Source organism: Hylobates moloch, unplaced genomic scaffold, assembly GCF_009828535.3.
Source record: "Hylobates moloch isolate HMO894 unplaced genomic scaffold, HMol_V3 SCAFFOLD_10, whole genome shotgun sequence".
Classification (NCBI taxonomy): domain Eukaryota; kingdom Metazoa; phylum Chordata; class Mammalia; order Primates; family Hylobatidae; genus Hylobates; species Hylobates moloch.
Genome location: NW_026652285.1, coordinates 69,556,172 through 69,582,897, shown reverse-complemented (window position 1 = coordinate 69,582,897; position 26,726 = coordinate 69,556,172). Strand labels below are relative to the sequence as shown.

Here is a 26,726-nt window from a genome sequence, read left to right as displayed (position 1 = left end):
GGAAAGCAAACCTGTTTTCCCACTTGTGAAGAGGGTTTGAATTTCCACATGGCTGATCCCTGTGCTTGGGGTACCCAGCACAGGGATCCCTGGGGGCTGGTGGAGGGGCCCTACGCTAACTCAGATATCTGGGAAAATTCTGGTTGTGGTTCATTCTTTCAACAAGTATACATTGAGCACCTACTGTGTGCAGGTACTTTTCTGCCTGCAGAAGGCACTCCCTAGGGATTGTCTGAATTCTGGCTGGGGAGTCATGGGTGCACTAGACATCATAAGCAGGCTGCGTCCACAGTATGTGGACACTGTGATGTCCTCCTGGCCTCTTCTAGATACACATGCATCCTGCCATATTCTGACAGGGATGATGGACCTCAGGATCAACCAAAAATGTCAGTGGACTTCAGGTCTAGAAGGACAGGCTCCTCTTTCCCCAGAACAGTTGGGGGCATATGGGAGTCTGTGGCTGGGGAGGGGCTGGCAGAACCCTGGATCTCATACATCTTAGGATTCCCATGAGAGGGCTGAGGTCTGGGGGCTCCACGGAGCCGCCAGACCCTGTTCCCCGCGTAGTGAAGCGGCCCAGCTGCCTCGCTGCCCAGCTGCAGGAGATTGTAGCTGCGCTGGAGTCAGACGCTCCCTCGGGCGCTGTCCATGGTGGCAGGAGAGTGACGTTAGGGAGCACGGGAGTAGGTGAACAATCCCTTCCAGCTCGAGGCCTCGGTTTCCCTGTTTGTCATCAGAGAGGGCTGGGCTCTAAGGTCCCTGAGCCTCCGCTGCCATGACCGCCTCCTCTGGAGCCTAGTCTGACCCAGGTCCAAGTCCCATTTTGTGTGCACGCCCTGCTCCCTGGTGGACCCTGTTGGTACTGCAACGTGAGAGGAATGTGGTCGGGAGGTGGTCGGGGCCAGAGACCTTTTTGATGGGCTTTGGCTGTCTGCCTTCCAGGCAAATCTGATCAACTTCCAGGAAAGGAGTTAGATAAGCAGCTGTGGCATTCACTGCGGGAGGTTGGGGGCGTGGAAGTCGGAGATTCCCCTCCTGCCAGACACTCCCTGAACCCATCACCTGCATCTTAAACTCATTGGGAGGGCTTGATGCAGAGCAGAGGAGGAACCATCCCACTGGAGGGTGGGGGTAGGCGCTGGAATCAAGGACAACTTCCTGGAGGAGGGACTGTTTGAACCCAACTCTGAGAACAGGTAGGGACTGGATGAGATTGGAGGGGAGGTGGGAGCCTCTTGAAAGCAAAGACCTAGAGACTGGCCCTTGGCCCCACTCCACACCCCCACCAGGGCTCCTCCAGCACTCCCCACCAGGCCCTGTCACCCTGCTGTTCTTCCCTCTGGCACCAGGAATGCGCAGTAATTAGCGAGCTGCAGCTGCCTCAGGTGGCTGCAGATAATTTCCACCTGAGGACTTTGGAACCTGGTTCCAGACCATGGAGCAGCTCAGTGAGGATGAGAGATCAGGCTGGGGAAGGACTTGGGTGAGAGCAGGGGTGGACTCTCTCTGGCGGCCAGCGGCAGGAAGCCTGCAGCTGTGGCTCCTGGTCAGAGTCATCTCCTAGTATGTGGTGACAGCTGGGCCATCCAGACTGCAGGTGCTGGGCAGGCACTGGGAGGGAGAGCTGAGGTGTGGCTCCAGGTAGTCTCAGGCCTGCCACCCTGTTCTGTAGCTATAAGCAGTCCTGCCAGTCAGAACCACCACCTGAGTCAGCCAGCAACAGCCTCAATGCCAAGGAGAAATGGCCACAGTCAAGCTCAGGTGCCTGTGAGTGACCTGGTGTACTGGGCGGACTGTCCCAGGGCTCAGTGCAGCTTTGGGCTAAATGTGGGTTCAGAGTGTCAGACAGCTGGCACTGGGCTCCCAGCTCCATCACCGAACAGCCCTGTGACTGGGGCAGGTCACCTTGCCTCTCAGGGACTTGCTTTCCTCTTCTGTGAAATGGGCTGATGCTAAATGATTACTCACGTGACCGGGACACCAAGCACTCAGTACAGTGCCTGGAGCACAGAGTAAGAGCGGGTGGCAGGGTAGTCTGAGACCCTGGGGTAGTCCCCTCCAGGTCATCCTGCCCTCCCATCCAGCCACCAGGCCCCCAAAGGAAAGCCCTGTACCAGCTGCAGGACAGACACGAGGCACACTCAACTGTGACCCCTACATATGCAGCAGGGCACAGCTGGAGCCCCTGGGGGCCCTGGGCCAGCTCCTCCAGCCCAGATGAGAAGGACCAGCAAGGTGAGTCTTTTTCTGGGATCCCTTGAAGCCCAGGAGAACATGAGACACTCCTGTCCCCTCTCCCTGAGAGCTCTCCCCCAATCCCGGCCGCTTTGAAGAGGGGCAAAATTTATTTACTATAAAAATGGATAAAATAGAGATGAATACTATGTTAAAATCCTGTTTCTGTTACAGCCTAGGAGCTGTGGTTTTGTTCTTTCACTTCCTGTGTTAATTGGAGATACAGGCTCTCATATCCCTCCTAGAGATGAGGCATCTTGCAGGGGTGCCTGTGTGTTGACTGCAGGAGACGGGAGATGGGAGAAAAGTAGGACTTCCTTAGGGCCCATGTTCATTTCTGTATCGTCAACTTGGGCAAGAAGCAGGGACAGCCCCTCAGAACTTCTGGGTTAGCAGCTGAAGCGGCTTTCACACGGCATAGCAGCACCCTTGGGAATCTGGGTGGCTTTAAAAATAACGCTTCCAGAGACCATTTCCTGACCCAAGACAGTGGCTACCTTTCTACTGCTTTGGAGGAAGAGGGAACATGTTCTGATTTGCTTACTGAGGTTTCCTTTGATCAGCTATTAGGGACTTGTAGTTTTCTTGTTCAAACGCTGGAATTGCGTCAGTACTAAGTGTGTATGTGTGTATGTGTTGGGGTGGGGGGAGTGTAAAAAGATCCAAATGTGTAATGTGGAAAGGACAAGGCCAAAGGAAGATTATTTGCAAATGGAGTCAGGGCAGGCTGGACATTGCATCTTCAGTTCACTTCCGGGGGATCCATGAGTGACCCTTGACCTTAGATTTGACTCCTCCTGGGATTCTGTCTCTGACCTCAGCACTTCTTTTCTTGCTGGTTTCTTATCCATGGGGAAAGATTTTGCAATGCAATTTTTAAGGCTGCAGCTGGGTCTCATTGCATAAACATTGCTACTACCTATGATCTAGGATTTCCAGCATCCCTGCAATTCCTGGTATAATTCCTTTCAAGGCGGAAATTCCCTAGAAGACTCCAAGCCTCTCTGTCAAGCACATCCTGGCCATTCCTTCCTGGCTGGAGCCTGATGAACCACAGGTGAGCTCTGGTTTGCCAGGATAAGGGTACTTATTCCTTGTCAACAACAGACCCCACACTCCCGTACTGGCCAAGATGAAGTCTGGGATCCTGTGTTCCTGAGGTCCAAGGTCTTGGGGGTCCCCTGTTTACACACTCAGTTGTGTTGTTACTGACTTGTCCTAAGGGCAAGCTGGCCCGAGTCCTTAGAGCTTACAGCCCCCTGGATGGCTTTATCCTCTGTCCGGTCTTGTACTGTGGTTATTTCATGGGGCAAGGTGGGCGGCGGGGGGGGGGACTGTGAACTTTTCCTGTGGGGAGAGTTGAAGGTGAGGCATTAGGGGGGCAGTGAGTGGGAGGCATGGGAGGGCCCAGCAATTAGGCAAGAAAATAAAATGAAAGGCATTCAATATGTAAGATATAGAGAAAAAGTGGTTTTTCCCTCTACTCACACACCACTCAATACAATACGTCTGATACCGGATGTGTGAAGGTCATTTCCCCACACATAAAGCAATTCTGCAGTGTATTAGGTAGTGAATTAGGCATCCTCTAATTCAATTCCATTCTGATACCATCTACCTGGAGAAAGGCTGAGTGCCCAGTCCCACAAGACTGCCTTCCACTTTAGATGCCCATAGCAAGTAGTAGGCTGTCACCTGTTAATACATTCTTTAGAAACCGGCTGTAAATCAGGGTTCCTGTAACTTCCTTCCTGGGCTTGATTAATTTGCTAGAGCAGCTCACAGAACTCAGGTAAACACTTTACTTACATTAAGTTGTTTATTTACTTAATGAGATGGAGTCCTGTCGCCAGGCTGGAGTGCAGTGGCGCTCTCAGCTCAGTGCAACCTCTGCCTCCCGGGTTCAAGTGATTCTCCTGCCTCAGCCTCCTGAGTATCTGGGACTACAGGTGCGTGCCACTGTGCCCAGCTAATTTTTGCATTTTTAGTAGAGAAGGGGTTTCACCATGTTGGCCAGGATGGTCTCGATTTCTTGACCTTGTGATCCGCCCACCTCAGCCTCCCAAAGTGCTGGGATTACAGATGTGAGCCACCGCACCTGGCCTACTTGTTTATTAATAAAGGATGCAGATAAACAGACAGATGGAGGCAATACATAGGGCAGGGAATGGAAGAAGGGGCACGGAGCTTCCATGACCTTTCTGGGCGTGCCTCCCTCCAGGAATCTCCATGTGGCCAGCTATCTGGAAGCTCCCAGAACCCTGTCCTTTTGGGGTTTTATGCCTCCAAACTGATGATCCACAGGCATGCAGGGATACAGCCATACCAACTAAAATACTGAAATGCTTCCAATCAGGGTGGTAAACAGGCACTGCCCTGCACTCACCCCGAGTGCTTCCCCTCTGCTTCTCTGACTGTGTTCATTCCCCTCCCTGTTGTTTAGACTGGTCATTTCTATTGTTCTTTTTGTTCATAGATTCTTTCTCTTCACTTTTGAAACCTGTTGAGCCTACCCATTGAATTTTTAAATTTTGGTTATTATATTTTTCAGTTAAAGCTTCCACTTGGATTTCTTTCTTCTATTTTTTTGTGTTATGATTTTCTAATTTTTCATTTGTTTCAAGTGTGTTTATAATTGCTTATTAAAACATTATTATTATGGCTAGTTCAAACCACTGTCAGATAATTCCAACATCTGGCATCTTGGTATTCACACATACCGATTGTCTGTTCTCATCCAAATTGAGATCTTCCTGATACTTGGTGCGATTTTCTGGTGTGTTCTGCAGAACTTCCCTGACTGTAGAGCCCTTGGTAGAGGGGGTCTGCAGACTGGAGGAAGGCCTTCTAAACCTAGTGCCAGGGGCTTCACTTTCCTTACCTAAAAAAGAAGTTTCTCACTGGAGCAAGAGCCAGCATTCTCCAGGGTGCCAAGAGGGGGTCTCTTGTAAAGCTCAATTTAGACCCAGACATTTGTCTTGGCCCTGCTGGGCCTTGGCACCTTGGCAGCAACAGTGTACAGTTTAAGAGGATGAACTTGAAGTCTTAGTTCAGTTTCTAGGAGCCTCTTATAAAAAGAAAATTAAGTTTCAGGATCTTCCAAATTTATTATGCCAAAGGGAAAAGTCCTGGAAGCTGACTCACATAATATGACTGTTTTTCTTCTTTGGTGCATGACCTTTACTTTCTGACCTTTGCATTGAGATGTTATACATTAACCAGACTCTCTACTCTTTTTTCAAACCTAGACTAAAAGAGGTGCAGACAGAGACCCTTGGGACTGTTGCTTTTTTACAATAGAGTGTTAAACAACTCTCTTGGAGTGTAGTCAGTATATCTGTATGTCAGCCTTTGTAGGGACAGTGCTGTAGTTCTGTTCAGCACCTCTGTTTTGCCTGTATAAATGGTCCTCATTTTTCCCCACACACTGAAACACTGATCACCATTCTTCATTGTAGCTCTGCTCCCCAGATGGCCACCTTCACACTGTGTGCTTGAATAAACTCTCTTTAAATCAGATCGTAACCTTTTAAATTATTTTAGCTTGACGCTCTGGATCTCAAGCTGGTTCTGCCCATGATTTGTTGGTGACTTTGAACAGTAACAGTGAATGTAATACACCATATCAACAGGATTAGAAACAAACATCATTTTTTTTTTTTTTTTGAGATGGAGTCTTGCTCTGTCGCCCAGGCTGGAGTGCAGTGGTGCTATCTCGGCTCACTGCAACCTCTGCCTCCTGGATTCAAGCAATTCTCCTGCCTCAGCCTCCTGAGTAGCTGGGATTACAGGCACACACCACCATGCCTGGCTAATTTTTATATTTTTAGTAGAGACGGGGTTTCACCACGTTGGCCAGACTGTCTTGAACTCCTGACCTCAGGTGATCCACCTGCCTTGGCCTCTCAGAGTGCTGGGATTACAGGCATGAGCCACTACACCTGGCCTAAAAATCACATTCTCAAAAAGTATCACAATTGATGCAGGAAAGGCAATTGACAATATCCAATATCACTTCATGATAAAAACTCAACAAATTAAAAACAGAAGGGAATTTCCTTGGCATAGTAAAGAACACCAGAAGAAATCCACAGCTAACATGATGCTGAATGGTGAAAGAACAGATGCTTTCCTTGTATGAACAGGAACAAGACAAGGATGTCAGCTCTTGACACTTTTATTCAACATTGTACTAGAGGTTTTAGCCTGGGCAATTAGGCAAGGAAATAAAGTGAAAAGACATCCAATATGTAAGATATAGGGAAAAAGTGGCTTTTCCCTCTACTCACACACCACTCAATACAATATATCTGATACCGGATGTGTGAAGGTCATCTCCCCACACACCAAGCAATTCTGCAGTGGGCATTAGGGGTCCTCTAATTCAATTCCATTCTGATATCGTCTACCTGGAGACAGGCTGAGGGCCCAGTCCCACAAGACTGCCCTCCACTTTTAGATGCCAATAGTGAGTAGTACTTGAGAAACTTTAGATGCCGGTAAGTGAGTATTCTTGAGAAACTGGCTCTAAATCGGGGTTCCCATAACTTCCTCCTTGGGTTTTATTAATTTGCTAGAGCAGCTCACAGAACTCAGGGAAACACTTTACTTACATTTACTTGTTTATTAATAAAGGATACAGACGAACAACCAGATGGAGGCAATACTTAGGGCAAGGAATGGGAGAAGGGGCACGGAGCTTCCATGATCTTGCTGGGCATGCCTCCCTCCAGGAATCTCCATGTGGCCAGCTATCTGAAAGCTCCCAGAACCCTGTGCTTTTGGAGTTTTATGGATGCTGCATTACATAGGCATGACTGACTAAATAATTGATCATTGGTCATTAGTTGATAACTTAGTTATTAACTCCTTGGGGTTTGGGTCTGAGAGTCTCAGTCCTCTAACCATGCCTTGATCTTTCTGTTGACCAGCCCCTGTCCTGAAGCTGTCTAGGGGTCCCCAGCCACCAGTCGTCTCATTAGCTTACAAAAGACACTCATCACCCCAGAGATTCTAAGGGTTTTAGGAGCTGCACATCTGAACATGGGGAAGAAAACCAAACATGTATTTCAGTATGTCACAGGTGCCAAGAAAATTTAATGGGGGAAAGATCAGTATTTTCAAGAAATGGTGCTGGAACAACTGGTAGCCAAATGCAAAAGAATAAAGTTGAACACTTACCACTATGTACAAAATTAACTTAAAATGGATAAAAGACCTAAGTAGAAGAATTAAAACTATACAACTCTAGGCTGGGCGTGGTGGCTCACACCTGTAATCCCAGCACTTTGGGAGGCCGAGGCAGGTGGATTATTTGAGGTCAGGAGTTCGAGACCAGTCTGGCCAACATGGTGAAACCCCATCTCTACTAAAAATACAAAAATTAGCTGGGCAGTAGTGGTGCATGCCTGTAGTCCCAGCTACTCGGGAGGCTGAGGCAGGAGAATCGCTTGAACCCGGGAGGAGGAGGTTGCGGTGAGCTGAGATCACACCACTGCACTCCAGTCTGGGCGAGAGAGTGAGACCCTGTCTCAAAAAAGAACAAACAAACAAATAAAATAACTATACAGCTCTTAGAAAACAGCAGTAAATCTTTGTAGGCAATGGAGTCTTAGATACAACACCAAAAGCACAAGCAACCCAAGAAAGAATAAACTGGACTTCCTCAAAATTAAAAACTTTTGTGTATCAAAGGACACTATCAAGAAAGTGAATTACAACTGATCTGGAGATAATTTTTTAAGTGAAAACAACATACAATTGGGAGAAAATATTTGCAAATCATATGTCTGATAAGGGTCCAGTGGCTTGAATATATAAAGAACTCTAACAACTCAATAATAAAAGTAATCTAATTAAAAATTGATAAAGAACTTGAATACATTTCTCCAGAGAACATATTCAAATGGCCAATAAGCACATGAAAAGATACTCAACATCAATAGTCATCACAAATGCAAATTAAGACTATAATGAGATACAACTTCACACCCACTGGGATAGTTATCAGCCAAAAGTCAGATAATAACAAGTTTTGGCAATGATGTGGAGAAATCGGAGCCTTTATATACTGCCAAGACTGATATAAAGTGGTACAGCTACTTTGGGAAACAGTCTGGCACTTTCTCAAAAAGTTAAGCATACAATTACTTTTTTTTTTTTTTTGAGACAGAGTCTTGCTCTGTTGCCTAGGCTGGAGAGCAATGGCATGATCTCGGCTCACTGCAGCCTCCCCCTCCTGGGCTCAAGCAATTCTCATGGCTCAGCCTCCCAAGCAGCTGGGACTACAGGCATGCGCCACTACCCCTGGCTAATTTCGTATTTTCAGTAGAGACAGGTTTCACCATGTTGGCCAGGCTGGTCTCTTAACTCCTGACCTCAAGTGATCCACCCGCCTCAGCCTCCCAAAGTGCTGGGATGACAAGTGTGAGCCACTGTGCCCAGCCTAGAGTTACTTTTTGACCTACTAATTGGTATATACCCAAGAGAAATGAAAATGTGCATCCACACAAAAACTTGTTCATGACCGCTCATAGCAGCACTATTTTTTAGGCAATGGAATCTTAGATATAACAGCACTATTTTTTAGTGCTGCTATGGGCAGTCATGAACAAGTTTTTATGTGGATCTATAGTAGCCAAAAGGTAGACAAAGTGACATTATTTCCTTCAGTGCTTGTCAAGCTGGGCCTCTTGAGCCTAAGGGGGTCCCTGGGGTATGGGTATAGGGGTGATGAGAGTCCAGTCTCACTTACTATTAGAAAAGTGATTTAGATATGATTTCTCACCAACCAAACCAGCAAAATCATTCCCCCAAATCCTGAAACTCGAACCCTTGGTGTGGACGAGGAAAATGGGCAATGGGCACTGTTTAATGGTGGGAGGGGGTGACCTGTTTCCCTGGAGGGTGACTTGGCGCCATGTCCACAGCTGCCACCCTCTGATTAAAGAATGATTACAGATGTGTACAAAGAGCTAGTGTGGGAGGATGTCATCCCTGCCTTCTTTCTAGGAGCCCTGCATGGGACATCCTTGCCCTTATCCGACAGAGGCGATCTGGTTCCCCAGGCAGTGGGAGCACTCTGCAGCTGTTTAAATGACAGTGTCCCACACTACAATCAAAGCCCCTTCATAGGCCATGAACTGAGTTAGTGGACTGGGCTAGGATTTAAAAAGCAGGGAGAAAATATTAGAAAGCAGCCTTTCTAGTAAGGCTAAGTGCTGTCCTGTGACCCGTTGGTCCCAAGTTGTGTATGTGTGCAAGGACCGTGTGTTTAGAACATGTTTATACAGTGGGTCAGAGTCAGAAAAGTATGAAAACCAATGATGTAAATGAATACTGAAGGACATGGCATAGGGTTTATCCAGTTAAAATTTACCAAGCAGTTTATGCAACCTAACGCATGTTATGATTCCATTTTATAAAAATAACTCACATACATGGAAATATGCTATGGACAGTGGCTGTCTCTAGATTCCAGGATTTTATTATTTATTTATTCATTTATTTGAGACAGAGTCTCATTCTGTTGCTCAGGCCAGAGTGAAGTGGCATGATCTTGGCTCACTGCAACCTCCAACCTCCCGGGTTCAAGCAATTCTCATGCCTCGGCCTCCCCAGTAGCTGGGATTACAGGTGTGTGCCACCATGCCTGGCTAACTTTTTGTATTTTTAGTAGATATGGGGTTTCATCATGTTGCCTCGGCTGGCCCCAAACTCCTGAGCTCAGGTGATCTGCTCGCCTTGGCCTCCCAAAGTGTTAGGATTACAGGCATGAGCCACCGCGCCCAGCTCAGGATTTTAAAGTTATCCTTTTGCTGGTTTCGTAAATTCTTTTTTCTACAATGCGCATATATTCCTTTAGGAATAATAAGCAATGAAAGGTAGCACATTGGGGTGGGGGTGGGGGGAGCACAGAAAAGAACAGGAGATTGCTTTTGCCTTGATGGAAGGGGACTCCTCACTCTCCTGGCTTCAGTGCACAAAGGCCACCAAGCTAACCAAGCTAACCAAGCAGGGCCTCACTGGGTGGAGCAGACCAGGAGAGCAGGGTGAGTGTCCCCAGGTGAGGGAACTGCACTCAGAGGGTCACAGAGCTGTCGGGGGCTGGAAATTTAGGGGCTGGGGCCTCCTAGGTCTATGGCTGAGGAAACCTGTCCAGATGACACACAGAGCTACTGACAAATGAAGCCTGTATGCTCAGGCCATGTAATCGAAGAAGAGAGTTGACGAGCAAGACACTGGCAGGCTGGAGGACTCCAAGAGAATGATCTGAGCATCATAGGACTAAAGGGCCTGGAAGATTTTTTTTTTTTTCCAAAATATTGCAATTTGCTCAGACAAATTGTGGCACAAATACCAATCAACATTGGATTAGTAATTTGTTGGGTCTAGGAACCAGTGCAGAGTTGCAATTATAACCCATACTTGTTTAATCTGTTAAATTAAAATATCATTTTCCCATGACCTTTATTTCATTTTTCAAGATGACGTGCCCTGCCCAGCATGCTGTTTGGAGGTGATGTCCTTTGAAGTTCTGGCGCCTATTTTAAGTGACTGATTCCTGGTACTCACCCTCCCTGCTAACCACGTGGACTTCCCCTTTCATGCTTGCCTTCCTCATGGGAAGAGGGCTCCACATGGGCAGGGACCATGCTGTGTCCTGTTCGCTGGTAAAGCTACAGTGCCCAGCACAGAGCAGGGGTGGAGGGATGAAGGGAGGGAGGGATGGACGGAAAGTAGGTAGGCAGGTAGATGGACAGGGAAGGAGTCTGTATAAGAAAGCGTTTATTCATGGTGGGGTGGAGGGTCACACATACAGGCCCTGGATAGTGTGCAGGGACTGCTTCCAGCTGTCCTTCCAGCGCTGAGCCTCCTTCATCTGAGATGTGCAGTCATCCTGGATCCTCTTCAGTTCCTCCTCAAATGATGCTAAATATTTCTAGAAGGAAGGTAGCAGGAGGGGTCCACATGAGGAGAGACATCTAGACCCTCTCCCCTAGGGCAATGCTGTAACTTGCTGGCAGGTGGTTTTTAATCCATTCCAGGCACTGGCAAGAGTTCCCCAAGTCACTTCTCAGGTAGAAACCAGGTAGGCCTAGTTGTTTCCCCCATTTTACAAGACAGGGAAACTGAGGCTCAGAGCCTGGCCTGGGGTCACCCAGCTAGAAGGAGGCTGAGCAGGGACTAGGACCTGTGTCTATCTGACTCTAGGCTCAGCACTCCTTCCTGAGCTCTGTCCCACATTGAGTCCTCTTGGGAGCTCCAGGCTCTGGGTTTTTGGGTAGGCTGGGCCTTCCAGGCCTCCCGCCCTCACTGAACTCAGCAGGCTGAGCTGTACCCTCTGCCTGGGGCTTGAAGGGGAAGCTGGGGGAGGGCAGACCCTGGGCACTTCAGCCTCTCCCAATAAGGGGGCCAGCTGGTCTCTGGGCAGGACAAGGTTTCTCTCTGGGCATCGGGACCAAAGGTCCACAGATCTTCAAAGCCAAGAGGTCCCTCAGGTGGCATCTGGGTGTAGCCTTCTCATCAGGATGTCCCCAGGGGTTCTGACAGGCACTGGGATCAAATCCTGGCTCTGCCACTCTGTAGTGGCATAGAGGGGACAAGTTTCTTTAAGCCTCAGTGTCCTCATCAATGAAATGAGGATAATAATTTTACCTCCCTTGTGGAGTTGTTAGGAGGATTCAGTGAGATGCCTCATGTCAAGAGCAGAAGCTCTCAGTAAGTACTTCCCAGTTAAATTCTCAGGAGCTGTGACTGCTCCTGCTGCTGTGTCCCCGCTGAGCCTACGGCTACCATTGCTTCCGTGCCTGGTGACAACGTTCCCTAGCTGTGACACTACTGTGCCTTTGGAAAGCCATTCTTCACCCCTAATCTGGGTGGGATGTCCCTCAGCTGGGCTCCCACAGCATTGGGATCATGCCTCAGACCCACACTAACGTCCTCGTGCCTGTGAACGGCGACTGTCCTGAGTGTTGAGACCTGCAGCTCTGGGGTGTGCTGACATGTGTTGCCTGCTGCACCAACCAAATGTTGGGTGCCGGGTGATGGGAAGCTCCCCCTTCCCAAGGCAGCTGACCTGAGCTGTGCTCCCTGGGACACGCCCACTCCACCCTGTCTCACCAGGTACACAGCATCTCGGGCTTCCACGGCCGCCAAGTGGCCCAGGGTGGTTTTGGTGGTGGATATCGATGATGTTGGCCGGAGAAGAATCTTGTTTTGGATGGTGACTTCGGTGGGTTTGATCCCTGGCCACTTCCTACAAACAAACATATGTGAAAATCTCACAGGCTTGTCTTCATCTTTCATAATCCACCTACCAACCCTGTTGGAAAAGCTTAGCATTTCTTTGAAAAAATTATCATGGCTTTAAATATCTTAATGAAAAGAAAAAACATACTGAGCGTGAATGCTTCACTTGTTCAAGCTGTTTCATATTAGCCCCCACTGGTCTCATCACTGTGCACAGTCTGGGGTTCTGGGGGGGAAACGGAGTGCCGCAGCTCAAGTTGCTCCCCTTTCTGAGCCTCAGTTTACTCACTGATCTGCCAGCCAGGTGGTGGCCACCAGTGTCTGGTATGCTTTTCCTATGATGCTCTAAACACCACTTCTGAGAACACAGCTGGGCAAATCACTGCTCTGCTTCTTCTTGCAGAATCACACTCTTGGGGCACAGGGGACAGGCACATTGCCAACTCTCTTCACACATGACAGACAGCTGGAGTGGCTCACAATGCCAGCAGTGACCCGAGAATGTGTCTCCCACTTAGCAAAGCCTCCCTTTCATCGTGGGACCCTTTGGTGGGTCCTTATCATGTGAACTAATAGCTGTTGAGCTATTGCTATGTGCTGGGGCACCCCAGGTACTACCTCATTTAACTTTCTCTTGGTAATATCATGGTAGGTGGCCATGCTCATTTCATAGATGAGGAAACTAAGGCTCAGAACACAATGCCTTTCCCAGGTCTGTCTGACTTCAGAGCCCAAGCCCCTAACCATTACACTGCACCACCCCCAGCAGATACAGCCATTTACAGTAGTCCTTGCTGCTCTTGGTTCTCACCTGCTTCCACGTTCAATCAGGGGTTTCTCACTTTCTTCCTTCAGGGAGAGCCCAGCGAGTTTCCTTCGTATGAGCATTGATATTTTCTGTTTGGGGGGCTCCATCCCTAGAGGCAAAAGACAGGCTAGTGACTGCAGCCTCACCGACAGCCTGAGATCGAGGGATTTCCCCTGGCATTACACTTAGAGGAGGGAGGACTGGCACCCCTCCTCCCCACTTGGAGTTATGGCAGGCTGAGCCCTCTCCACGGAGAAGGTGAATGCACCAGCCACACAGCTCGGGGGGGTGACAGGGGCAGGGGGTCATGGCTGGAGGAATCTGAGCAGTGGTGTGGGTGCTGTTCCCAGCTCGAAACCCAAGCTTGATGCTCTGACGTTCCTGCAGTTTCCATGAGTCCCTGGATATGGTTCATAGAGACTTCTTTGGCTTAGGCTAGCTCATACGGGTTCCAAACTAAGACCTCCCCTGGAACAAACACGTTCAAGGTTGTCCCTGGACTATCTAGCTCAATAATCCAATCTTTGATGCTCTGATGTTCTTTCTAGATCGGGGGCGAGGGGGTGGGGGGCTCTGTGTGCAGAGAGCCAGCAGGCAACCTGTACACTCCTCTGCAATGAATGGCAGGGCCCGGTGGCCTGGCTCAGAAGCCGAGTTATGGAGCAGTCAGGCCTCCTAGGGCCTGGTGCAGGGAGTCTCCCTGGCTCAGGGGTTCCTTGCAAGGGACTGTGATCTGCTCCACTACCAGCTTTCCTGCCTGTTCTCCCTGGAGTCTCGACCCCAGCATCTCTGCAAGGCCCTGATTTCCCAAACGAGGCTCACCTTTGACAGAGACCTCTGATACAGAAAAGTGACCAACACTTCAAAAACCTGTACACACTTTGATCCAGACACTGCACTTCTAGGAGTCGGTTGCCCTAGAGATGCATGGATGCAGAGATTCTCTTCAGCACAATTACAGGAGTGGGAAATTGGAAATGGTCCAAAGTTTAATAGCAAAGGGACTAATTAGTAAGTTACAATGCCTATTACATTATGATGTGCAGCAACTGAAAAAGCTGAAGAGGAGGAGTGTTGACTGGCCAGCCCGGCCAAGGTTCACCTGCAGGGAAATCAGGTCACAAAAGCGCCCAAGCCCTGTAATTTTCCCCAGCCACCCTGACACACAGGCCTGTGCCCAAAGGGAAAGGCCTGGCAGGGTGAACAGCAAGTGCAAAGGGCGCTGCTTTCAGGGCAGAAGGACTGTGTTCTTCACTTGCTTCTTGGTTTGTACTGATTTTCTTGTTTTACTGGAATGAACATTTATTGTTTTTGTAATTGAAAACCTTTACAAATAAAAAGGATGTATTTTAATTACTTTATAGATCAGCGATAAATGGATAACATTTAATGTATGATTTCAATCTTATAGTTATAAAAGTAATATGCACATTATTAAAAATGTAAACATCACTTCATGATGAAAAAAAGGTTTTAGGGATCTCTCTCAATCCCACCCAGCAGAGGTCATCATCAGCAGTTTGGTACCTGTCTCTCTGTCTCTGTCTCTCACACAGATTCATTTAAACAGATGTGAGTATGCATGTTGATATCACGCATGTGTTTTAAAAGATGTGATCATAGACATGTCCTGTTTGTCCATTTGTTTTTTCACACAACAGCCCTCCTTCATGTCTTTCCATGTCAGCACATGCAGACCTACTTTAACAGCTGTGTGGTATTTACCTGCACATCTGGCACCCTCATTTATGCATCCAATTTTCTATGTTTTTGAGTCGGGGTCTTGCTCTCTTGCCAGGCTGGAGTGCAGTGGTATGATCAAGGCTCACAGCAGTCTCGACTTCCCAGACTTAAGCAATCCTCCCACCTCAGCACCCTCCCAACTGCCCTCCACCTCCAGGAGCTGGAGCTGGAACTACACGTGCACACCACCACACCGAGCTAATCTTTAAATTTTTAGTAGAGATGGGGTTTTGCCATGTTGCCCAGGCTTGTCTCAAATTCCTGGGCTCAAGAGGTCCACCCACCTCAGCCTCTCAAGTGCTGGGATTACAGGTGCGGGCCCCTGTGCCTGGCCCATTGAATTTTCTGTATATCAATGTTAGTGTTGCTTCCAATTCTTTGCCATTTCAAACAGTGCTGTGAATATTTTTGAACATATACCTTTGAAAAAGTGTCCAAGTATTTCTCTCAGATAAATTCCTAGAATTAGATGTGCTAGGCCAAATGTCTACACACTCAGAATTTTGACAGGGACTGACAAATTGTTCTCTATGACAGCGGTATCCATGTACGCTCTACCAAGAGTCTCTGCGGAGTCTCTGTTTCTTGATATTCTTTTACGTTGTTACCAAATGTAAAAACTTTGCCAGGCTATTGGTGAGAAATGATATCTAAATAATGCTTAGATTTTCATTTTTCATCATCAGTGAAGCTGAGCATTTTTTTACAGTGACTAGCCATATGAACTGCTTCTCTTTTGAAGAGCATGTGTTTGTCCTTTGTCTCTTTAAAAATTTGACCTGTGAGAGTTCTTTGTACCATAGGGATATTAGCTCTTTCTCTGATCTGTAAGTTGTGAGGAATACTTTTCCAGTTTGTGGTTTGTCTTTCCATCTTTTGACATTTTTCTGTTTTTGTTTTGGCTACCAGCCATTCCCTCTATGGCTTCCAGCTCTCCTGTCATACTTAGAAAAGGTGTCCCTAACCCCAAGAGTATGGAAATGTTTACTTAATAGGGTTTCATTTTTTATATATAAACGTTGAGCCATCTGGCATTTGCTTTTTAATCAAAAAGCTATTTTTAAGGAAAACAAAAATTAATCAATCCCCTCAATGGATCACTTGTTTTCACTCTGATAGAGTTGGGGAAAGCAGACCCCTACCCAACCTAGCCCTCACCAGCCCCCCAGGGCCATGGCACAAGGCTGGTGGAGCCTCTTACTTGCAACCTGGACATCGTCAATGGTGACCACCTCATCCAACTGCAGTAGGAACTTCTCAGTGAAGGTAGCCAAGTTGGTTATGAAAACCTGGCCATTCCTTCTGGTACATTCCTGGAAAAAACATGGTGAGCACAGTGCTGCTAGGAGAGGATCATCCCTCCAAGGCTAGCTGAAGAGGGGATGGGTGAACTCTGCAGGGAGATCTGGGGACCCAAGCCATTATATCCACTGTGTGCAAGTAACCAGCATCTGGCCCTCAGCCAGGAGGCCTCTCCCAAGATGTGATCTGGTTTAAACATAATAAATGATTCAGAAACGGCCAAGGGACACACACAGACAATTCACAGAAGAGGAAATAAAACTAGACATGGATCACTAAATAAAAGTTATCATCAGTAATTTTGTAATTAATTAATTTAGAAGTCAAAAAGGATACAAGTTAAAACAGCCAATAACGGCCATTTTTAGCTACAAAACCCAACCACGATCATGCCTGCTTTGGGCAAGATACCAACAAAGGGCTGCACCTGGTGCTGTCAGTGGCTGTCCATTGGGCTGTATTTGGAGCACACCTGGACTAGGGAATCAATGGTATCACTGACCTCCAGCTTCTCCCTGTTCATCCTAATCATGCTGTCCAGCTCTTCCTGCCTTTTCTCTTCACTTAAGTGTAGAGACTCCATTTCTTGGAAATGTATGGGGTGTCCAAGATTTAGATGGAGCTTCTGGGCATTTTTATCCTTTAATCAAACAATCCAGAATTCAGCGGCAACGTTAACCCACCAAAAGTCACTGACTTGTGTCTTCTGTCAATTATGATTATGGCCAGACTCATGTGTCCTCTGGCCTGGGTGTGTGGGGGTGATGGGTGGGCAGAAGAGTGGCAGAGGGGTTAAGAGGGGGGCATGGCTGGAGCTGACTCGGGGGTTTGGAAGAGAAAAGGCTGAGCATCTGCCCGGCACAATCAGAGCTTTAGTCCAGTGAAATCAGCAGTACGCATGTTCCACAGCTCCAAGGACCAGTGTGGACAATTATTGTTGTCTTATGACTACAGCCCCATGGAACCTAGTACACCCACCCATTATAGCCAACAAGGAGTTTACTGAACACCTTCTATGTAGAAGCTGTTGGCTCAGTTCTTATTTCGCCAATGGCTCCTGTCCCTTGCCCCCATCCAAAAATCTCAAGCCCAGCTCACCTTCTTCCCTTGGACTTGGCCCTGCCCACAACCTGCCACCATTTCTGAACTCCCAGTTTCCCTGGTCCTAGAGTGGAAGGGCTGGTCCTGGGGCCCTCACCTTTCCTTTCTCCAGCCGCTTCTGCTGTTCCTCAAACTGTCCTCGGATCTCCTTCACGGAGGTGAAAAACTTTTTCCAGTGGTGTTCCTTGAAATTCTCCATCACCAGCCAACACACTTGGGGCAGCAGCTCCTCAAATCTCCTCATCTGGATCCGTAATTCTGCCAGAATTGCGGGTAAGAGGCCAAGGGAGGGAACAGGTTAGAATCAACTTGCAGAGGCAATCTCTACAACAAAGGCCCAAAGCAACTTCCCAAAGAGAAAATCTTGGTCTCCAATGTGGTAAGAGCTATTCCATCAAAAGGGGTCCTGAGGTCAAACCAGTATAGAAAATACAGCGTTAGCCAGTTGCAGTGGCTTACACCTGTAATCCCAGCATTTTGGGAGGCTGAGGTGGGAGGATTGCTTGAGGCCAGGAGTTCAAGACCAGCTTGGGCAAGACCCTGTCTCTAAAAAAGTATTTAAACATTAGCCAGGCATGGTGGTACATGCCAGCTACTCAGGAGGCTGAAGTGGGAGGATTGCTTAAGCCCAGGAGTTTGAGGCTATGGTGAACTATAACTGCACCACACTCTAGCCTGGGCCACAGAGCAAGACCCTTTTTCTAAAACAAAATAAAATAAAGTAAAATAAAATAAAATAAAATATAATAAAATAAAGGCTTAAATAAATTCAAAGGGCTTCTCCTATATACTCTGCAGACTTCTCATCTCATTTAAAATGCATTGTGTCTCGGCATTTTTGGCAAGTTCTCATCCATTATTTCAACTATTGCCTTGATTCTAGGTCTCCCTCTTTCTCTGTATCTCCAAATGTCAGTTTGTTAGACTTGCTCTTTCATTCACATCTATTTACCTCTCTCCCATATTTTCATCTCTTTATATTTCTGTGTTATATTCTGGTTATTTTCTTTGGATTTGCCTTCCAGTTCACCAGTTCTACTTTCAGCTATATGTAACCTGGTAGTAAAGTCATGCATAGTTTTAAAATTTCAACTCTTAATTTTTCCTTCATGAAAGTTCTATTTTATTCTCTTTTATAGCTACTTGGTCATTTTCATAGTCTCTTGCTTCTTATTCATGTTTCCAATTCCCTCTTTTATTTAACTAGAAGTGTATTATTTTATGTTCTGTGTCCAATACTTCTAATATCTGAAGTCTTTGCTGGTCTCCTGCTGCCTCTTGCTCAAGGCATTTTGTTTCCTTGTGTTTATGGGGATTTTGTTGCTCTTTGTTTATTACTGTGAGCTCTTATTCTGGGCATTTTATTTGTGGGAATCCTTTGAGGCCTGAACCGAAGGTAGATTTTCCTAGAGAGAATTTGTTATATGTCCAACAAGCAAGCTTCTGAACACCACCAACTCAAGATCATTTTAAGCTCAGGTATTAGCTTGAGGTCTTTTGGATAAGCCAAAAAAGCAAAATTGAATTCATGTTTAGATAAGTGTGAATTATCTAAACATAAATTTAGAAACCACACAAGGACTGGCATATAGTTCTGGATTTCTCTTTGGAGTTTTTTTTCTTCACCCAGTACCATGGTTTTTGATAAGACAGTTTCCTTCTGTCTTATGGAGGGACAGAGGGAGGAGGTTGGTTTCCGTCTCATTTGCCTTACTCTGGAAGCCCTGTTGGGTTCCAGCTTTAGGTGGCTTGCTCCTTTTAGACTTCCCACTTTGGAGGTCTGTGGATTTGTCTCTTGTTCCCAATACCCTGGAGGCCATGAAAATAGAGGCTAAAGTTCACCTGGGAGTCAGCAAATGCCCCTAGGGCAATAACCAGGGTTACTACTCAATTTATCACTCAAGAGTTTCTATTTTCACTTAATTTTTGGCTTTTGTGTGTTTCTCACTTTACAGACAGCTTGCTAATGCATTTAAAAGATTTTATTACAAAAATATCTTATGCAGCATTTTACATGTTTTTAGTGGGAAAATGGATCCCCCATTAGCCTGCCAAGCTGCAGGAAACAGAAGTCTTCACTAGTTGTGAGTTTACCAGAGAGGGATGCAGTCTGCAGCATTTTCCAAGCCCATTTGACCATGGAACCCTTGTTTTGAGGACAATCATGTAGGATGGGATCCCCCAGAGATCACTTGGAGGAAATTCTGAGCTATAGAAACAAAACAATGCCTGTAGTTTCAATTCCAGTCATTCAACAACCACAGCTATGAGCACTATCGCTGCTTAATTCCTTGTACATACCAAGTCTGTGTGAGGAACTTAATCCTCAAGAAGGCCTTCTGTGGTGGGTGTTATTAATATCTGCAGTCCACAGACAAGAAAACTGAGGCTCTGGCTGGGCGCAGTGGCTCATGTCTGTAATCCCAGCAATTTGGGAGGCCAAGGCAAGCAGACCATCGGAGGTCAGAAGTTCGAGATCAGCCTCGTCAATGTGGTGAAACCCTGTCTTTACTAAAAATACGAAAATTAGCCAGGCATGGTGGCATGCACCTGTAGTCCCAGCTACTCAGGAGGCTGGGGCAGGAGAGTCTCTTGAACCCAGGAGACGGAGGTTGCAGTGAGCTGAGATTGCAGATTGTGCCACTGCACTCCAGCCTGGGCAACGGAGTGAGACTCTGTCTCAAAAATATATATATATATATATAGAAAACTGAGGCTCAGAGAGGTGAGATCATTTGGCCAAGGTAATACAGCTGGGAAGTGGCAGGGCTGGGTCCTGGCCCAGTTCTGGCTATCCCCTGAACTCTCCTCCTTCTACCCAGAGGGCCTCTGAAACAGCACAGTAGACCACAGCAAAGTGTGATAGATTCATACAATGGAATATTATTCATTGATAAAAATGAATTAAGTACTGGCACCATCTACAACATGCATAAACCTTGAAATGTTATGCAAAATGAATTAAGCCAGTCCCAAAGACTACACACTATACAATTCTATTCTCATGAAAGTAAAGAATAAGGAAGTCTATAGAGACAGAAAGTAGATTAGTGGTTGCTTTAGGCTGGGGAGGGGCTGGGGGATGGGGTTTCTAAAATTGACGGTAGCGGTGATTGCATAACTCTGTAAATAAACTAAAAACCACATTGAGTACACTACACGGGTAAATTTTATGGTATCCAAGTATCTCAATAAAGCTGTCAAAAATATCTGTAGAAGAAACAAAATATTTTTGGAGGTACAAATCACCATATTTCTCAAGAAAAGTGAACTTTTTTCTTACATGGTTGCATTTCCCCAGTAAAATCTGATCATTGTTTTTACCTAATTTTAAGAGGTCAGCTTTTCACAGGGAAGCTCTTCTGCCTCCCCCAGAGGGGAGGATCCAGGCCACAAGGCCAAGGCTGAGCTCCACCACTGGCTTCGCACCTCGCCCCGCTCCCCGTGCCTACCTGCTGCCTATACTCACCTATGAGGCAGGAGTTGTGGTACTTATTTGCCTGGCTCTGGTACTCCAGGATCTTTTTGCTGATGTTCTCGGCACACTGGTCGAAGGTGTCATACATGCAGTCAGGCCTGGTGACCGGGCGTTTTTCTTTACGGTAGAACTCCTGCCAGAGAGGGTGACCATGTGTGGGTGAGGACCCCATGGGACTCTGGCCCTTGCTCCTGGGATCCACCAGCCTGCCCTCACCTCCACACTCCCTAGCCTTTGCTCGTGGCTTCCCCTGTGGAGGTGACACGGGCAGACACTCCTCCTTCCCTGCCCGCCCGTGTCGCCTCCCTGGACCCACCTGGAGTGAGTGGGGCCATGGCCAGCCCTCGTTATTTCCTGAATGAGTGACTGGCGAGAATCCTATTTATCCTTCAAGACCCAAATCAATGGAATCTCAAATTGGTGACCAGGTTGGGAGCTTACAAGGAAGTGCCAAGCTGGGTATAGGCTGCAGGCCACAAAGATGGGCAAGCCAGGGACCCTGCCTTGAAGGAGGCAGACAGACCCGTGGGAGGCAGACAGGAGAATGCACTCGCACTACGGTGCGGGGTGTGTGGGAACAGGGCACTGGGCAGCTTGTCTGGTACCTGCTCCCACTGCCCCACCTCTTTCTGTGCCCCTGCCAGATCTGTCAGCTTCCCACTGGGCCTGGGTGCCTTGGGGACAGAGGGTGGGCTTGTTCCTCTTGGCACACACAGTACCTGAGATGCAGTTGGTATCTAAGAAATGTTTGGTGATCAATTAGATGAATGAATGAGGTTTGGTTTCTAGAAGAAAAAACTCATAGAGAGGTGACAGAAGCTGGGGAGCTGTGGTCATGGCGGGGGTGGAATCCTCTCTTCCTCATTTTCCCCCAAGTGGCCATGATCAGCAGACTGCAGAAGGCAGGCATGGCTTCCAGGACAGGCACAGGCCATGGGTGGTGGTCCTCACCTCTGCGACTGTCAGCAGGTTCTCATTGCTCTCCCAGAGGAGGGTCAAGACGATCCCCTTAAAATCCCTGCAACACACACGAGACAGATCCCTGAGGGGCCTGGTCTAGACACACCAACGTGGACCACATGAACAGAACTTTCCAAGTGCTCTGTTTTGGCCATGACACTCCTTGAAACTACTCACTGTTGCCCGAGGACCTCTGCACACTCTGATTCCACTCCATAACAGCAGCTAACTTTCTTCTCTTCTTGGTTGCATTTGTTCCTGCCCTTCCTCAGACCCCAGCTCTTTCTGACCACCTGGCTTTAATGATCTTGGATTAATGCCCCCTCAGCCTTACGACATGCTAATCAGGTGGATTTGGGATTGATTTCTGTGACTGGCTGATTAACCTCTATCTCTCCCAGCAGATGGTAAAGGCCACCAGGTGTTTAAGATCATAAACGGGAGGCCATCAGGCCGACACGGTTCCAGTGCCTGGGGTTTCTAGCTAGAAAACAAACCTAACTCAGAATGAATGGTCATAGTCTAGGAAAATGAAATGTAAGTTTAGCCAATCAGAAATTGCCAACTAGGAACTTTTCACTTTAACCAAGCAAATATTTTCTTTGCCTTCCTTCTATGAACACCTTATAAAAGGTTTCCCCTGGTGTTCCCTCGGTGGATCCCTGAACCACCTAGGGTCTGGCACTGCCCAATTCATGAATGACTGACTGTTCAAATAAACTCATCAACATTTTAATGTGCCTGAGTTTATCTTTTGACACAGGACATGGACTTGTCTGTACTTGTTCACCATGGAATCCTCGGCCCCATGGCAGTGCCTGTACCGGGCAGTGCCTCGATTAGCTGAAAGAATGATTACTCCTAAATAGTAATCAAATGAACAGGACTTCATGTAGGACCAAACATCCTCCTGCATCAAGCTATAAAAAATAGAGAGCCAAAGTATTCAGGGTGCAGGAGCGTCCTTGGGTGTGGGACGAGGGAGCTGTCTACCTGCCAGCTGGAGGCCACACCTGGGCTGCCTGATGTCACAGCCATCCTTCTCTGCCAAGTTCATGACCCCCAGAGACGAGGTCTCCAGGGTGAGAGGGCTGATGAGAGGGGGCCGCTGTCTGGGGGGATCTCTGACATAGGGGGAGTGGGAGCTCCTTTGTGGAGCTTGACTTTCTCTGAAGGCTTTTTGTATTCTGACCTTGGAATTTTGCTTGTTTGCTTGCAATGAAGCTATACGAAATTGAACAGCTTTTGTTTTAATCACTGGAGTTACAATAAAGGAAAAGAGAAATGGGGGAAAGCACTGAAAAAAATTACAAAAAAAAAGTTCAGACCTCGAATGGGGTCTTCTGCCCTACCACCAGGAAATGCTTGTTAGCTTGGAAAATGTGAAATGTTGATGAAAATGTTTCTCAACAAATTTAGGTGAAATGGGCTGAGACAAACTGACCTTGACCTTTGCTATCTCCTCTCACCCCTCCTCTGTCTGCTTGGATCTCCCTTTCCCCTTTCTGATTTTTCCCCTCAGCTGAGTCACATTTGCTGCACCCCCAACCCAAAACAGGTTAAATGCAGTCAAAAGGAAAGGCATTGTTACTCACTCGGCAGGAGGGGGAGGCTTGTCCCCAAGCACCTGGTACTTTCTCTCCATTTTGTTGGGCTTGGGGTGCCGTGTGAAGCTGTGGGACAAAGGTGGGTGGGTGGTCTGGAGGCTGTGGACAGACGCAAGGCAGGTCTGAGCCTGCAGGATCCCTGCCTGGGTTTCTGGAGGCATGGGGCCTGCCCGTGGGCAACCGGACTCCCATTTCTAGGGCCTAGCCCTTTGGGATGTGTCCCTTCTCAACAGCTGTGAGTCTACCTTACCGTAGGGTGAAACCTTAACCACCTTAACTGCTGAAACCCAACCACGGCTGCTGTGAGAGGGCGAGGGGCGGAGGTGCTCAGGCCCAGAAATTTGCATTCCTACTTCCCCGTGATGAGGACCCAAAGAAAAAAAACTTTGAGCCACAGGTAGGGTTGCCAAATTTAGCCGTAACAATACAGTACGCCCATTTAAACTTGAATTTCATATAAACAGAGTAATTTTCAGCATTAGTGTATCACATGCAGTATTTGGGATATACTTATGCTAAAAAATTAGGTGGTGTTGATCTGAAATTCCAGTGTAGATGGGCAACCTCTCTTTTATCTGGCAGCCCTAGTGACCTGGACTTTGTTTTGTAACCTCTAAGAGACTGAACATGGAAACAGGTCATGGCTGGATCATATAAAAAATAGAGCTCTGCCCCATGATGTGCAGCAGCCTACCCAGAAGGCCACCCCCACCTTGTCTACAAGAAGCCACCTAGGAAGTCAGCCTGCTCTAAGTCAGATTCGCAGGAAGTGAGATTGTCATCTCTGGGGACAGTCCAGGAAGCTACACAATATCACCTATAACAGTAGGTCCAAATGGCCGGGACTTAATTAATAGATGACAGCTTCCCTAATTTGTGTCCTCATTTCCAACTTCGGACCAACCAGAGAAGGCCAAACATGTCCCGTAACCAATCACGTGGGATGCCCTGCTTTCGGTGGGCAATCTCCAGCTTCCCCATGACAGCAGCCCCCAACCAGTGCACAGCTGGAGAGGAGGGCAATGCTTCCCACTCCTCTGCCTGCCCTGGGAGCTCTGCTGAAACACCCTGGATGGTGACTGACTCCCTCCTGCGGTCAGCTCTGAGTCAATAGCCTTTGCTCTTCTCATGTGGCTGGTCTTTGTTTCTTTCCCCATTGCACACAGCACACATGCTCAAAAAGACCTTCTGGAGGGAAAGGCAAAGCAGGGATTCCCCTTGCCTTCTCAAAACCAGGAACGAACCCATGTCAACCAGGTTGACACAAAGAGCTAGCGAGTCTACTCAGCCATGCGGCTTCTGATATGCACCTTCCATAAAATATGCACGTGGGGTAAACTTTGAGTCTAACAACCCCACTGAGGCTTGGTGGGCAGGGTGTCAAGGCCCAGAACTCTTTCTGTGGCTCTGTGATGTCCCTCCAGGAAAGCCATCTGCCCTGTCTTTCTAACCATGACCGTGTGTGGAAGGTGGCAGGGCTGAGATCCATCAGCCCCATGGACAACCAGCAAACTAAGGATGGTGCTCACCCCTCACTGCACCCCGTGGAGTCCCAGAGCCATGAGCGTTGTGGTGCCTTCTGAGGAAAAGCCTGGGAAAGCCATAGGTGGTCTCCTGCCTTTGTGTGGGGGGATGGACTGGGAAGGAGCGATTCTGGCTGCTCTGTGTCCTACCTGCCTGCAGAGGTAGCACTGGCGCTGGGTACAGCCTTCTTCCCAGAGTTTTCTGGCCGGCACCGATGTCGCTTGAAGCCTTTGGGTGACGAGGGCCCAGGACAGGAGCAGAGAACAGGAGGTGAGAATGAGCCACACAGCACCACCAGCCCCCGCCTCACTGCTGCCCCGAGACCCACAGGCCCGTGTGCCTCTACCTGTCTGGGACCGATCTTTGTCACAATGGTGGGTTGGCCATTTTGTGTTGGGAAGTCTGAAACCAAAGGAAAGGGTGTGAGCTCTTCTACGGTGACCATGGGGATAGCTCAGGCCGGGCTCTGAGCAGCATCCCAGTTAGTCCTCAGCGCCACGCCAGTCAGTCCTGTCACGAGCCCCATTTCAGATGAGGAACTGGGGCTCTGGGTGGGGAAGCCCTTTGCCTGAGGTCACAGGCTCTCAGGGGTGGACTCACGTGGGAACCCCAGTGTGTGAGGCCCCAAAGCTGGTCCCTGAAGGTCCAGGGCCAGGGACAGGGGTGGCAGGGCCACAGGTGCACCCTGGGGCCACTCACTGCAGGATCTTCCTGATCACATCCACAGCTGGGTCCTCAATCAGGGGCTTCCCCATGCAGCTCAGCTGGGCGAAGGACTCAGGGGTGACCATGTCCAGCTTGGCCTCCTCTTCAAGGGCTTCTGAAGATGTCAGGATGTCACTGTCTTGCTCCTGGTCCTTCAGGATGGTGTTCTGCAGGCCAGAGAGAAGGGCCTGAGGGTGTAAGGACCGGCCCAGGTGCCAGCGAGGCAGCAGGCCGAATTCATGTTCCCTCCCACCCTGCCTCAGTGGAGTGGCTGCAGGCAAGCTGGCTGACCTCATTGAACCACTATTTTCTCCTCTGTAAAGTGATCTCCCTTATAGAGCCATACATTCATTCATCTGTTTATTCATGCCTTTAGAAACGTTTCCTGGGTGCCTGCTCTTCACAAGTCTCTGCCCATGTTCTACGAACACAGGGGCCAGGAGGCCATATATGATCCCTTCCGTTTCAGAGCTTGCGGTTTAGTCAGAAAAGACAGACATTTAACTTGCATTTATACCAGTAAATGCTTCTCCAAAACTGGGACCAGTGCTGTGAAAGAAAAGTTCCAGCATCTTCTGTGAGATTGAAATTAGACCTGCAGATGTGCCCGGTCAATGTTTTTGACCAAATGGATGGGGGAGTGAATGCCAGGCTGAGTGAGTGGCGAACTCCCCTTGAGCAGGCTCCTAGAGAAAGTGTGGAATTGGCGCCAACGGTGGGCACCTAGGCTGTTCTCTGTTTCATTCTGAGTCTCATCTTAGCAATGGTCTGTCAGTCCCTTGAGTGAAGGTCCTGGGAGACCTTCACTCAAAGTCTCCTAGTCACTCAATACCTTCACGCTAGACCCTTGGAGCCCCATGCTGCTGGACACCCCACCAGAGGTAGATGGATGCCTAGTGCTGGCTGCATGGTGGGAAGGGCCTCCCCATGGAAGGAAGGCTGGTCAAGGCTTGGTGGTGAGACCAGGGCCTAGCAGTGCTCTACTCTGCAGACATTGGCTGTCAGGCCC

General features: G+C 48.1%; 1 protein-coding gene and 1 long non-coding RNA gene across 3 annotated transcripts in view; one reads left to right on the top strand and one right to left on the bottom strand.

The window, feature by feature from the left end:
* Positions 1-1,673: 1,673 nt before the first annotated feature.
* On the top strand, positions 1,674-10,809 carry LOC131384421 (uncharacterized). The gene is made up of 4 exons (XR_009215254.1): positions 1,674-1,770; positions 2,088-2,238; positions 3,169-3,295; positions 10,725-10,809. It is a non-coding gene; the product is annotated as an uncharacterized LOC131384421 (long non-coding RNA).
* A 199-nt stretch (positions 10,810-11,008) lies between these two features.
* The window catches only part of CCDC180 (coiled-coil domain containing 180), a 97,839-nt gene continuing 82,121 nt past the window's right edge, over positions 11,009-26,726 (bottom strand). Inside the window, exons 33-44 of one of the 2 annotated variants that reach the window (XM_058445515.1) lie at positions 25,712-25,884; positions 25,359-25,414; positions 25,162-25,240; positions 23,477-23,587; positions 21,873-21,939; positions 20,913-21,054; positions 17,541-17,701; positions 16,845-16,982; positions 16,242-16,353; positions 13,301-13,406; positions 12,361-12,496; positions 11,009-11,179 (exon numbers count right to left, since the gene is read on the bottom strand). In XM_058445515.1, the coding sequence (XP_058301498.1) occupies positions 11,048-11,179; positions 12,361-12,496; positions 13,301-13,406; positions 16,242-16,353; positions 16,845-16,982; positions 17,541-17,701; positions 20,913-21,054; positions 21,873-21,939; positions 23,477-23,587; positions 25,162-25,240; positions 25,359-25,414; positions 25,712-25,884 (1,413 nt within the window). In that variant the 3' untranslated portion in view covers positions 11,009-11,047. The remainder of the gene's footprint in view (positions 11,180-12,360; positions 12,497-13,300; positions 13,407-16,241; positions 16,354-16,844; positions 16,983-17,540; positions 17,702-20,912; positions 21,055-21,872; positions 21,940-23,476; positions 23,588-25,161; positions 25,241-25,358; positions 25,415-25,711; positions 25,885-26,726) is intronic. The other variant, XM_058445516.1, reaches the window with a different exon arrangement.